At 63.9% G+C, this 12,712-nt stretch overlaps 2 protein-coding genes across 19 annotated transcripts in view; both read right to left on the bottom strand.

Annotated features, from left to right (window-relative positions):
- The window catches only part of MEF2D (myocyte enhancer factor 2D), an 84,986-nt gene extending 78,234 nt beyond the window's left edge, over positions 1–6,752 (bottom strand). For 3 of the 11 annotated variants that reach the window (XM_065043285.1, XM_065043297.1, XM_065043291.1), the window contains exon 1: positions 6,177–6,438. The gene's annotated coding sequence lies outside the window, so the exon portion shown is untranslated. Of the gene's footprint in view, positions 1–6,176; positions 6,462–6,619 lie in introns of those variants that run through there. The other 8 variants (XM_065043286.1, XM_065043296.1, XM_065043294.1 and 5 more) reach the window with 5 other exon arrangements.
- Positions 6,753–7,306: 554 nt separating this feature from the next.
- Positions 7,307–12,319, bottom strand: LOC110364048 (collagen alpha-5(IV) chain-like). Of its 8 annotated transcripts, XM_065043321.1 has the most exons (5): positions 11,470–12,315; positions 10,559–10,782; positions 10,056–10,253; positions 9,368–9,575; positions 7,310–8,746 (listed from the first exon to the last, which is right to left on the bottom strand). In XM_065043321.1, exons 1-5 carry the CDS (start codon positions 11,512–11,514, stop codon positions 8,282–8,284), a joined length of 1,140 nt encoding a protein of 379 aa, XP_064899393.1. In that variant the 5' UTR covers positions 11,515–12,315; the 3' UTR covers positions 7,310–8,281. The 8 variants fall into 8 exon arrangements, 6 of the variants coding, with proteins under 6 accessions (XP_064899398.1, XP_064899393.1, XP_064899397.1 ...); XR_010468431.1 differs by lacking the exon at positions 9,368–9,575 and adding an exon at positions 9,862–9,895 and having other exon boundaries at positions 7,307–8,746; positions 10,056–10,260; positions 10,559–12,319; XM_065043326.1 differs by lacking the exon at positions 9,368–9,575 and having other exon boundaries at positions 7,308–8,746; positions 10,056–10,260; positions 10,559–12,319.
- Positions 12,320–12,712: the final 393 nt, after the last annotated feature.

Below are 12,712 nucleotides of genomic sequence, written 5' to 3'. Positions count from 1 at the left end.
TAGTCTGAGCCTTCCCAGCCTTGAGCCTTTTCAATCTGAGCCTTCCCAGCCTTGAGCCTTTTCAATCTGAGCCTTCCCAGCCTGAGCCTTCCTGGCCTTGAGCCTTCCCGGCCTGAGCTTTTCCAGATTGAGCCTTCCCAGCCTTGAGCCTTCCTAGTCTTGAGCCTTCCCAGCCTGAGCCCTTCCGGCCCTGAGCCTTTCCAACCTCGAGCCTTCCCAACCTTGAGCCCTTCCAGACTGAGCCCTTCCAGCCTTGATCCTTCTCAGCCTTTCAAGCCTTGAGCCGTTCTGGCCATGCTCCTTCAGGGGAGGGAGAGCTCGGCCCAAAAGCCCCTGTGGGGCCCCTGGGAGCAGCCAGGACCTTGCCCACCAGGACCCCCACCCGCCATGGGGCGATGGAGCCACCAGAGGAGGAGGCGGAAGATCCGACAGGTCCGACACGCCGGGTCAGCACCCGCTGCCACGCCGTGCCCGAGGCTCAGCCCGGCCGCTCCGTCATTGTTTTGGGACAAAGTCCCTTCGCAACCCAGCGCCACCCAACTGTTTATCTCGCACCGGCACACACCGCCACGGCACCAAAACCCCTTTCACCCCACCACCCCCTGGCTCAATCAAAGCTCAACCACACCACAAAACAAGGGGTATCGCGCCCAAAAGACAGATGCTCGCCTCGCCCCCCGCTACCAAACGCCGGCTCTGGGTTGAGGATTGATGGAGGGAGCTCGAAGCAGCCGAGCAGCCACCAGCTGCCGCGGGAAGAGCCTTGGCTGCCTTCGCCACCGGCATCCTGCTCCAGCCATTTGTTCTGCTTCTATTTTAGAAGGCGCTGGGGCTCAGGCTCCGCGGCTCCCAGCCTCCCCAGTGCCGAGCCCAGGCGACAGATTTCTGCTAAGAGGCAGCGCCGGCTCCGCTCCCCATCTTGGCAGCGGCATCCGCGCGGGGCTGGGAATATTTTTGAATGAGAGGTGCTAGTTTTGCCGGCGGCTCGGTGCCGGTGTGTGGGAGGGCCGGCCATGCCGAGTCAGGGAAGGTTGGGGATGGATCTGTGATTGATCCCTGTGCCTGAAACATTGAGTCCTCCCAAGTGAGATGTCCAGCGGTGCATTGAGCCCTCTGGGAAAGCATCACCCAAAGGAAGGGGTTGGTGAGCGGCTTGGCTCCGGCTGCACCCCAACCCCTCCAGCCACCTCAAGAGCCCCACGCGATCCGTGCACCGAAAAACCAGACTAAACACTGCCCCGAGTGTGAAGCAAGTGCTGCTTCACCCAACCCTTCCACCCCGATTGCCGCCTATCGAGAGAAACTTGTCACAAGGTTTGTCACAAGACGCCTCTATGGGTTTATCCCCTGGGATAACTGAGGCCGGAGCCACCTCCTCCCCAGCACCCCGGGAACCAAAGGGATGCCCAGTGCACCAAGCGAACGCTTTGCTTCCCACCAGGTTCTTTCCAGCATGTTCTCAGCGGGTCTGAGCACCACATGCCAGGCTCTGCACCCAATGGCACCACCGCTGCCCAAGGCGACATTCCCTTCGGTGCAATTTTAAAGTGCCAAATCCCCCCTTGCGCTGCCCGATGAGCCGCCGGTTCTTCAGCCGCTCCAACCTGCCACCCCGGAGGTGCCGTGGGTGACACGGGACGGCCACGGTCCCCAAACCTGCATTTGGAGAAGCTGCGTTGTTCCTCCCGAGGCTGAAAACTCGCTCGCACGCTGGTAGGACACCTGAATGTACCAGCTCCATAGGGACATTTAGACAACGCACGACGGCTCAAAGCGCACCCATGGTTGCACAAACAGCCCCTCTCTGCCTTTGTACGGCTGCACGACGGGGGAGAAAACAAAACACCCATTTCCTCGCACCCTCAAGCTTTGTTTTCACCCAGAGATGCCACCACGGACCAGGAGCAGAATCACAGAATATTAGGGATAGGAAGCGACCTCTTCCAATAATTGGAAATGGGGCGATTGGAGGTGCCTCCTCCTGGCAGCGGTTTTGGGTTCGTGCCGGACGCTTGCTGGAAGCTTTTTGAAGTTCTGGAAAGAGAAACGATTCCTCCTCCGCCTCCTCTTCCTCCTCGGCCAGAAATAGGTCATTTAATTACCACCTTTCAACCCCAAAACAAGCCTGACTCAAGGCAGGGGTGGCGGCGCTTCGGCCTCGCGCCGGTTCATGCCCAGCGGCGCCAAGTCAGCGCCGCGCGGCTTTGACCTTGAGCATCGGGGCGATGTCGGCACGGCCGGCGAGGACTCGGCTCGCCGCTTCTGGATTTCAATTAGCGCCGTGCAATTAAAGCGAGGAGGGTCGGGAAGGCGGGCGCTGCTGAGCCCCTCCGCCGCGCCCCGCCACGCGCCGGCACAACCGACCGCTAATTGCATGTTGTGAAACCATACGTGGCCTGCATACGTGGCCTGCTCGGCGCAGAGGGAAACGCGCGGCCCCGGCGCGGTCCGGTCTGGCTGCTTTGGGATGGGACAGCGCGGTGTGTGGTGACCGGAGCCTGACGCATCCCGGCGCTGGCACCGTCCTGCCCTACCAGCTCGTCCTCACCGCGGCGCCCGCCCCGGCACCGACTCGAAGCTGTGCAAAGCCACGTTGGGCACCGCCGCAGCGGGGACAGGCCCTGGAGCTGCTCCAGCACCCCAAGCACCTCACTGCGGGGATAGGGACCCCAACACTATCGCGTGCATCTCACCTCATCCATACCTCCTTGGCTATTCTATAGGCTCATCTATAGCTTGGGACAGAGCGGATGGGGATGTGTGAGCAGCTGCTGCATCCCCAGCCTCGGCACAACCTGCAAAACCAGGCCCAGCTCCCCAAAACCTCTCCCCGTGCAGCTCAGCGGCCCCAGTGCCCCCATCTTTTTTGCCACCAATCCAAACAACACACAGCCCACCCCCCCAATAAATCGCTCCCAACTGATTTCCTGCTTATTTAACAACTCCTCGCTTCTAAAAATTATTCTTTAAGCAATGCGAGCTGTTGTCTGTTTTTCAAACGGTGGGGAGATACAGCACGGGGACACCAGGAGTGATGGAATTAAAGAGGAACCACAAGCAAACCGAACCGGAGAACCGGAGCGCTAGATGAGAAGCGGCAGAGCTGCTGGCGGGCAGACGCCAGATCCATCTTGAAAGCCAAAGCAAAAACTGCAGCTCAAACAAGGAGAGGGAAAAACCCCGAGCTCTGCTCGAACAAAACGATTCCAAAGAAAGGGGAGGCATGTTGGATGGTCGTGTAACAAGCACCGTCGCGGGGAGGCGAGGGGTCGGTGCGCCCCGCGGTCCTGTTGGCACGGGGAGGGCGAGCGCGGCCAGGGGACCCATCAGGGCTGCAGGTCTCCCCTCTTCCTCCTCCTCCTCTTCCTCCCCGTCCCTGCTGTGACTCACTTGCTGTTTGCTGCCGTGTCTGGCTCAGCAGAGCCGTCCGCACCTTCCCCAGGGCAGGACTGTCATCGGCAATAGAGTCACCTCTGAACTCCGGACGCCTCGGCCTGCAGGAGCTGCCGAAAGAGCCGCAAAACAAGCGAGTCCCTGCCCCTCCAAACACACAGGACGCTACAGGGCAACGAGGGGGGAAGTCGAGTGCGGCATTTACACGGCAGCCCCCCCCGTGCTGGCTCGGCACGGCCAGCTCCATGCGCACCCCCGGCTATTAACAGCACCGCGGCAGCTACACGCGGCATCTCCCGTGGCGCCCGGGAGCGATGCCGGTGACACACATCCCTCTCCTATTTTCCCTCCCATTCCCAAACAGGCCACCGCAAAACATCTGCATCCGTATGACCCACTGCGGTGAGGGGACACCGAGCAGCGTTCCGCGGCGGGTCCCTCCCGGCACAGCCCCGGCAATGCCGGCACGACCCTGGCAACGCTCCGGCTAGGAAAGAAAGAGGGAAAAGCCGTTTCGCCCCCCCACTCACTGATGCTTTTTTAGGTTTAAATGAATCGCCGGGGTCACGGCGGCAAAGCCGCTGATTGAGCCCTCTCCTCCTGGCGCCTCGGGATGAACCGGGTGGCACCACCCTCGGCATCACCCGTGAGCCGAGCCGGGGCCTGCACCGGCACACGGCAGCACCGCGGCAGCTGGGTCCCGCTGCCGTACTTTTTGTCCTACACTTTGGGCTTTGTTCTCCTTCGCACAAAGCTGCCGTTGCGCTGCCCTGGCGGCACGGAGGGACCTCGAAGTGGATGTGGTTTATGACCATATTTAGGCTCCTTTACATTGCCAGAGTCGCAGTAAAGGGCCACGGCATTGAATGAGAATCAGACCCCACTTGTTTCACTTGGCAGCCTGGGAAAAATCCAGCCCGGGTGACTCCGGCGCTGTCCGCGCCTCCACCCTGCCCGCTCGGGGACGGGATAAAATAGCAACAGCCCTTCCCAGCTCCCAAACGGAGCTGAGGGCCCCACACCGGCAAGGCGGGGGGGTTAAACACCCCCCCCCATCCCCAGAGCAACAGGGAAGCAAAGGGACTTGCCCAAGGTCATCCAGTGACAAAGCCGGCACCTCCCAAGGTCCCCCGAGTCCCACGTGGCAGGGATGCGACCCCCCAGTGCCAAAGTGGGGCCAGGGTGGGAGTGGAAGCGCCGGGACACAAGACACGGGAGCGAATGCCCCTTCGACACGAGCACGTTAAGTCCCTGGTGCCGCGGCGGGGGCGACGGAGCTTTCCCAGCACGCTGGCGAGCACCGGCGAAACCCGAGCGGTGGCCCCCGCTGCCCCGGGGACATCGGCCACCTGCTCCGAGCGGCCGCCAGCGCGGATGCCTCAGCCTGGCAAAGCCACGACAACTGCACAAGGGCAAGATGGGGGGGGGAAGGAGAAGCCACAAGGCCCATCCAGAGGTCTGTGACCTTCAGGAGCCCGCGGGCAGCAATTCGGGGGGCAGGGTGGGCAGCACCCCCTCAGCATCACACCTCACTAAGCTCCCAAGGGACACGGATAGCACCGGTGCGCCCCGCGCCAGCGCCACTGGCACTAAATCATCCCATGGAAGGGAAGAAAATACCCAGAATAAACCTTATGTACGCCCTAAACCCACAACCCCTCACCTGGATGAGGGGACGTGGCTGCCCCGTTGTCCCTCGTCCCCATCGGCCGTGGGGTTTCGGGGTGGCTGTCTTAGGATGGCAATTGAAGAGCTCGCACCCCAGCGCCCAAATATCCACATATAGGGCCACAGGGGAAGTGGTTTGGGGGGCAGGATCGGGCCTTCCCTGGTGGGGCTGGGCAGGCAGAGGGGGTTTCCCTGGGAGGAGTTCACACCGCTCACTGGCATCTGAAGGTTTGGGGGGCAGGACGGTGGCCAAAAACACAGCGCAGGTCCCAACAATCAAGGAGAATGGGGAGGGGGGGACACCCCAGCTCGTGGTTGGGGTGCACAGGGCAGAGCTGTGTGTGCATGTGTCGCTGGGTGTGTGCTGCTCTCGTGCACGAAGGTGAAAATAATATAGGAAATAACCAAAAAAATCAAAGCCAACAACAAAGCCAAGGGGGCGAGCTGCTGGGGAGGAGATAAGCTGCTGGCAAACAGGCGTTACAGATGTTAAACAGCACCCAGATGCCAGGACGCCCCGTCCACCGCATCCCTCCCCCGGCGGCCCACGGCCCCTCGTTGTCTTGTATCGCCAAGCCGAGGAAACAACCGACATCGCGGGGACGCTGCGGCGGCACCACCGGGGGTTTGCCCCCCAACTACGGCACCTCGCTCCGGCCGCTGTCAAATGGCAGGCGCGGTGCTGTGTCCCCACCGCCACTGTCACCGGCCCCGAGGAACAAACAATCACAGCTGTCAGCTCCGGAGCCGGCACCCGGCCAAGTCATTGAAGCTCCAGGACTCGATTTACTGCCGGCTCTCCGAAAAGCTGCTCTTGCCAATCAAAGCGCAGCCCCACACCGGCACCCCCAGCCTGCCAGTGGCCCCCCCAGCACCCTCAGCATCACGCCAAGCTCCACTATGGAGGTCACCCCTCCAGCCCCCCAAAAGCGGCTGGCCCGGCTTCTCCCTCAAGGCAGCTTTGGGTGTCACGGGGGGGGTCGGGGACTGTCACCGCGGGGGTGGTCCAGAGCACCCTCCAGCGCCTGCCCCCCACTATCAGCAGCACCCAGAGAGACCCATCCCCTCGCACCCTGCACCCGCACCCCACCCGCGCCCCCATCCCGCCCCCTCACCTGCCCCCGCAGCGCCCGGGCCGAGGCGACTCTTCTTCCCTTTCCTCCCTCTCCCTCCTTCACCTCTGCACCATTTTGGTGACGGTTTGTTTTGAAGCGGCGGAGCGGGGCGGGGGGGGGGGGGAAGGATGTTGCTTCTCCGCCCCCGCCGGCTCCGGCCGCCCATCCCCGCCGCCTCGGGGCGGCACCGCGCAGGGGGGGGCACCACAGAGACCCCCCTCCCAGAAACACACACAGACGGAGCTCCTCGCCCTCCCAAAGCCAGACGGCACGGCCCGGGGCGGATGGGGAGAGGGGGGGGGGGCGCGTCGTTCTCGGAAGTAACGCCGGAATCGCAAAGACGTTTAAAAAAACCAATTCCAATAATTTTTAAAAGAAAAACAAAAAATAAAGCCAGCCCAGTGTTCTAAAGATCAAACCGCGAGAGAAGGACGGGGACCCACCTCTAGCGGGGTGCGGAGCGGAGCCGCCTCCCGGGGCTGCGGCGGAGCCGGCGCGGAGCGACCATCGCCGGGGCCGGCCCAGCAGCGTCAGGACGGCGCAGGGCGGGGAACGGGCAGCCAATGGCCGCGGCGGCGCGGAGGAAGCGAGCGGGGCCGGGGGCAGGGACGGGGGGCAGAGCCGGGGCCGGGGGGGCAGAGCGGGCAGAGGCTGGGGGGGGCAGAGCCGGGGCGGGGGGCAGAGACGAGAGGGCAGAGCCGGGGCTGGGGGGGGCAGAGCCGGGACAGAGGGGGCAGAGACGAGAGGGCAGAGCCGGGGCTGGGGGCGGGCAGAGCCGGGGCGGGGGGGGGGGCAGAACCGAGGGGGGCAGAGCCGGGGCTGGGGGGGGAGGCAGAGCCGAAGGGGGGCAGAGCCGGGGCTGGGGGGGGGGGGCAGAGCCGGGGCTGGGGGGGGGGGGGGGCAGAGCCGGGGCTGGGGGGGGCAGAACCGAGGCGGGCAGAGCCGGGGCTGGGGGGGGAGGCAGAGCAGAAGGGGGACAGAGCCGGGGCTGGGGGGGGGAGAACCGAGGGGGGCAGAGCCGGGGCGGGGGGGGGCAGAACCGAGGGGGGCAGAACCGGGGCTGGGGGGGGAGGCAGAGCCGAAGGGGGGCAGAGCCGGGGCTTGGGGGGGGGGGGGGCAGAACTGGAGGGCAGAGCCGAGTGGAGCAGAACCGGGGCGGCAGAACCGGGGGGCAGAGCCGGGGCTGGGGGGGCAGAGCCGGGGTTGTGGGGGCAAAGACGAGGGGGACTGAGCCGGGGCTGGGGGGGTCAGAGACGAGGGGGCAGAGCTGGGGCCGGGGGGAGCAGATCCGGGGCTGGGGGGGCAGAGGTGAGGGGGTCAGAGCCGGGGCTAGGGGGGCAAAGACAAGGGCGACTGATCCGGGGCCGCGGGGAGGAAGAGCTGTGAAGCCGGGGGAAGGAAGAGCCAGGCCGGGGGCAGAATGGGAGGAAGGAGGCGCTGGGTTGGGGGGGCAGAGCCAGGGAAGTGGACCCTGGTTGGGAGGGGGGAAGAACCGAGATCCCCTGCACCCCCATCCACAAGGGCGCACTCGTGTCGGTGCCTCCCCAAGGCAGCAGCATGGGGAGGTGGGGGCTCTCCTGACCCCCTGAGCAGCTGCCCCGGGTGATGGAGACGGAGGATCTTGGCCAGAGCTCCCTTGGGGGGAACGAGGTGCAGGGGAGTGGGGTTGGTGGGGTTCAAGTGTCACAGCCCTGAACCCCACGACTGGTCTTGGTGCATGTCCCTAAAAGCCACGCTGGGGCACATTAATCACCCCCGTACCCCAGTGAAAGGGCCAGTTCTGCAGCCCAGGTGTTGGATCTGGTGCTCGGAGCTGGCAAATGGTCCTGGTTCAGTGTCCGGTGCCAGCGCGGAGCCCCCATGGGCACAACGCAGCCCAGCGGGCACCGATACGGCGTGTCCTGGGCCACGGGTCTGCTCTGGCCTCCTGTATCCCCGACACACCAGGACATGGTGGTGAAGCCGGTGCTGCCGCAGCCCTTCCCGCAGCACTGAGTCCTCGGGACCGGGAACACACGGCCAAGCACATGGCACCACCGCCAACCGGTGAAGGGCTTCACTGGCTGCGGGGTCGCAACGCCTGGGCCCAGCTCCAACACAGGGCATTACATTCCCCTTCTCCCAGCTCCTCCTGTACCTTCAACCCGGCTGAACTGCTCCGTGGTTACCCTCAAGACATCCAACCTGTTGAACGGCGGCTCCCGCTGCGGCGCTCGCCCTGTGCCGGGGCTGTGGGTTGGGGCAGGACTCTGATTTTTAGGGTGTCTGAGACCTGGTGCCATCCCGGTCTCACCACCTTGTCCAGTGCCGTGTATCCGTGGTGCTGGGGCAGCGCTGGCGCCGGCAGCCTCGGGGCTGGGGATGCGGATGGGGCCGGTGGCTGGAAGGATGCGGGTCTGCGCCGAGGGGCACGGCAGGGGCACCCCATGAGCTCTCCCAGTGCCGGAGCGGTGTTGTATGGCATGGCCGGGGCTCAGCACGGGCTCAGGGGATGCATGGCAGGCTTGGGCGGGCTCCCATGTGCCACAGAAAGCAGTAAGAATGAAACTGAAGCTGGCGTGGGACCGCATCTGGCAGAAACAAGCTCGTGTCAGGAGTCAGAGCCTCCATGGGAGACGTCTCATGGGTCCCCCTGACCGAGAGATGTGCAACCGGCCTTCCCACCGAGCCAGCACCATACTGGCAGGAGGCTGGTGCTGCGGATGACGGGGATGCTGAGTGATGCCTGTGTCGCACCACAAGGCCACTGTCCCAGCATGAGGGGTCTGGAGACCGGTGACAAGGACATCTGGGCCCTGCTGGGTCACATCCAGCTGGAACACTGTGACACAGGCGCTCAGCATCCCCCGAGCACAAAAACAGCCACAGGCTGGTTGTCAGGGATGGGGGAGAACAGCCGGCCATTGCATTTTTACCCAAACAACACCTGTAACCATCAACCGCCACCCATCTTGCAACAGCACACGGTCCCTCCGAGTCCCCTGCACACAACGTGCTGCACAACCCCCAAAAACCCCCAATTCCTGCCCCAAAGAGCAGGGTGATCGGGAGGCTGGGCTGTGCTCCTGGGGCTGTTCGGCACGGCCGGCTCTTCCTTGAGCCCATCCAGGAGGGCCGGGTGCCGGTTCCCCGATGCCGGTGACTCAGCCAAAAGGGACGTTTTGCAACACATTGGGCACGTGGCAAATTACCCGAGGTGTGTGGTGAGTCCACGGCTCAGGACGGCTCGTGGCCAAGGGCCAAACGCTGCTGAGAAAGCTGTGGGGTGAGCGGAGCCGCTGCGCTGGGGACAGGGTTCCCGCTCTGGGGATGCTCAGCGCCAGGACGGCGGCACCGTCTCTCCAGGATGGGCTTTCTTGGGGTCTGGAGTGTGGCCCATATACCTTAATCTGGGCTAAACTAAGCAAAGACACAACTATCTCAGTTTGGGCAAGAGGTGAGCGGTGCCAACCGAGACACCGCGGCATCGCCGGTGGCATCGGCACCTCCGGTGTCTTCATCCCTCTGACTCAGTGACACAGTTTCCTGCTGGCTCCTTCCCCCATCACAATAGTGGACTTTCCTATGTGTTTGGCTTTTTGGGGCTGTTTGTTGTCAGTTAGTTATTTTATGATATTTATTGTTAGAAATAGAGCTATTTTTAGCGCCCCGTTGGTTTAGATAGAGATGGGATTAGTCATCTCACCGAGAGCTGTTTTCAGTCTCTCCTCAAGGATTCTCTGGGGTTTGTTTTCCAATCAACCGAGATCATGTAGCCAAAGAAATAACAAATAAAAATAGTCATCATAATGCGCAGCAGCCGAGCTCCAGCACCTCTCCACGAGGGAAGAATCCAACCCGGGATCTTTATGAGACGGAGAGGAGAACATTACTACGAACCTCAAAGTATTTTGGAAAGTCGGTTGGAGCCGTCTTATTTTCCCTTGGGAACCAAACGCTGAGTAACTCCCTTCCCACACCAGGCCGGTGGCTCCGTACAGCTGCGACGCAGCCTCTCGCCGCTGGAAATCGCTTTCCCTTGCCCTGTGCCAGCGGGTAGGAGGCAGCACTCCTGGGTCTTCCAAGCTATGCAACCACCTACACCCTCGGGATATTAAGGATAATAAAAAAGACACCTAAAAAACCCAAAGTGGGGAAAACATTTGCTCCTTTCCTGCCCTAAGGGTGGGAGAGGAGGTGGTTGAGGGTTGGTTTCAAAGCCAAGAGGCCGAGGGCAGCGTCTTGTGCCACGGAGCCTCATCTCGACCCTCCTTGCCGTGACTGTTGGTCTCTCTGCCATCACCGAGCTGAGTGGGAGCGGAACCCCCATGCTGGGTTTGGGGAGATCAGTTTGACCCTTTAGCAGAGTCAGATAGGGTGAGGAATCAAAGTTTGCGGCTCACCTCATCACCCGCAGTGCCACCGCCAGCCTGTCCCCTGGTGACACCAGCGTCCTTGAAGTGCTGCAGACCCGATAGCGAGGGAGGGGGGCTGGACCCTGCACCAGGGGGGCGGTGATGCCCTTGCAGGGGCACAGCCTGGTTTTGGGGAGCAAACAGCAACCGGGGAGCAAAGCTGGAGCTGCACTGCGAGATGCGCTCATGGGGTCGGTCCAGGGGCTGCAGCCCTGAGCGGAGGGACAGTCCCGGTGACCTCCAGGGCCCTTCCAGCCCTGGTGACGCCCCCGGGGCCCCTTCCAGCCCTGGTGACGCCCCCGGGGCCCCTTCCAGCCCTGGTGACGCCCCCGGGGCCCCTTCCAGCCCTGGTGACGCCCCCGGGACCCCTTCCAGCCCTGGTGACGCCCCCGGGGCCCCTTCCAGCCCTGGTGACCCCCCCGGGGCCCTTTCCAACCCTAGTGACCCCCTGGGGCCATTCCAGCCCCGGTGACCCCTTGGGTCCCTTCCAGCCCCAGTGACCCCCCCAGGTTCCTTCCCGCCCCGGTGACCCCCTCCAGGTTCCTTCCCGCCCCAGTGACCCCCCTGGGTCTCTTCCAGTCCCGGTGACTCCCCAGGGCCCCTTCCTGCCCCGGTGACCCCCCCGGGGCCCCTTCCAGTCCCGGTGACCCCCCCGGGGCCCCTTCCAGCCCCACTCCCATGGCACCCGCGGGGGGACGCCCCAGGGCCCGGTGCGGCTCCGAGGCCGCACACCTGCCGCACACCAACCCGCGGGGGGTACAAGGGTGGCACACGTGCGGTGACAAGCCGGGGGGGCCACATGGGCAGGGAGGAAGCATCGCCTTCACGTGGCCCAGCCCGGCCCCCCCACGCCACCCACCCCGGCACGGATGTGCTGGAGGCGGATTATTTGCCCTCACAGCTGGCGGAGGCCCCGGCGTTTGCTGGCGGGGGGGACATCGCATGGAGCGAAGCCACCGCGGCGCTCCCGGGGGACCTTGCACAGCTGGGTGCCCCGTCCCTCCCGCCCCGGCCGCGCACCCCCCCGTGGCCCCTGCTCCCTGCAAACGGGTCCGTCCCTCCCTGCCCCCCCTTCCTCTCCAAGTCTAAATTCTCCCACAGCGTCCATTGACGTCCTGCCTGCGTCACTGTCTCCAGCACAACCAGACAGCACGTGGGAGAGGCAGGTTTAAAGCGGCAGGGCCCTGCGAGGCCTCCAGCCACCCAGGGAAGGGGGCACGGGAGCCCTGCAGGGGGGTTCTGCCCCTCCAGACCCCACTAGAGCCTCCCCCAAATTGCACCGAGGTCCTGGTGCAGCCCGGTGTCAGCCCATGGCGAATGGGGGGACGCAGGGCAGGTTGGGGTGAGATGAGGGTTTTCTCTCCCGCAGCGAGGCTTGCACAGGAGCGTGAAAACATTTTGCTTCCAGGTCCATGCATGCCCCCTCCCTCCCTCCCCGCCGTGCTCCAAACCCCCCGAAACGCGGAGCCAAAGCGCTGGCGGCCGGGGAGGGCGGCTGGCGTTAGACACACAAGCTCACCCACCCCAAAGCCAGATTGCTGGTGTTTTCCTCTGGCTACCAGGAAAAGCCCCGGTTCCCCGCAAGGCTGTGGGGTGCAGCGAGTTTGGTGAGGGCTCCGGTGCCGAACCTGCAGCCCGCTCATCATTGCTCCTCCTGGATCTTGTTTTACAGCTGCAAGACATCAACCTGCTCAGGGCTCCAGGGTGGCTTGGGAGAACCCTCACCCCCAACCATCCCGGCTTCCTCACCATCTCCACACTGCAACCCTGGGGGCTGTTTTTGTCCCTTCCTTTCTATTTATTGTGCCAGAGACGCATGTGGTTGGAGAGCGCCGCTGGTGTTTGCTTTATGATTGTTTCCTTCCCACCCATAACCTTTTGCCTTGAAATGGGATTCGCCCTGATCCTTGACCCACGGCCGAGGAGCCGCCGGGCGCTGCCGGCCCAGCTGCGGCTCCTGGCAGCGCCGGCACGGCCGGGCAGCGTGCCGCCGGCACCGCCACCACAGCCTCCCCGGGGACAGGGATTCCTGGCTCTGCCCCTCATTTGGATGCAAAGCTGAGCACAAACACGTTGCCCTTGGTGCTTTCGCAGGGCGCAAACTTGCACCCCCAAGCATCCGCAGCCCCTGCTCGGTGCCGC

The sequence above is a fragment of the Columba livia genome, chromosome 28, assembly GCF_036013475.1.
Source record: "Columba livia isolate bColLiv1 breed racing homer chromosome 28, bColLiv1.pat.W.v2, whole genome shotgun sequence".
NCBI classification, from domain to species: domain Eukaryota; kingdom Metazoa; phylum Chordata; class Aves; order Columbiformes; family Columbidae; genus Columba; species Columba livia.
Note: the sequence above shows the minus strand (reverse complement) of the source record. Positions and strands in the feature narration are given on the sequence as shown.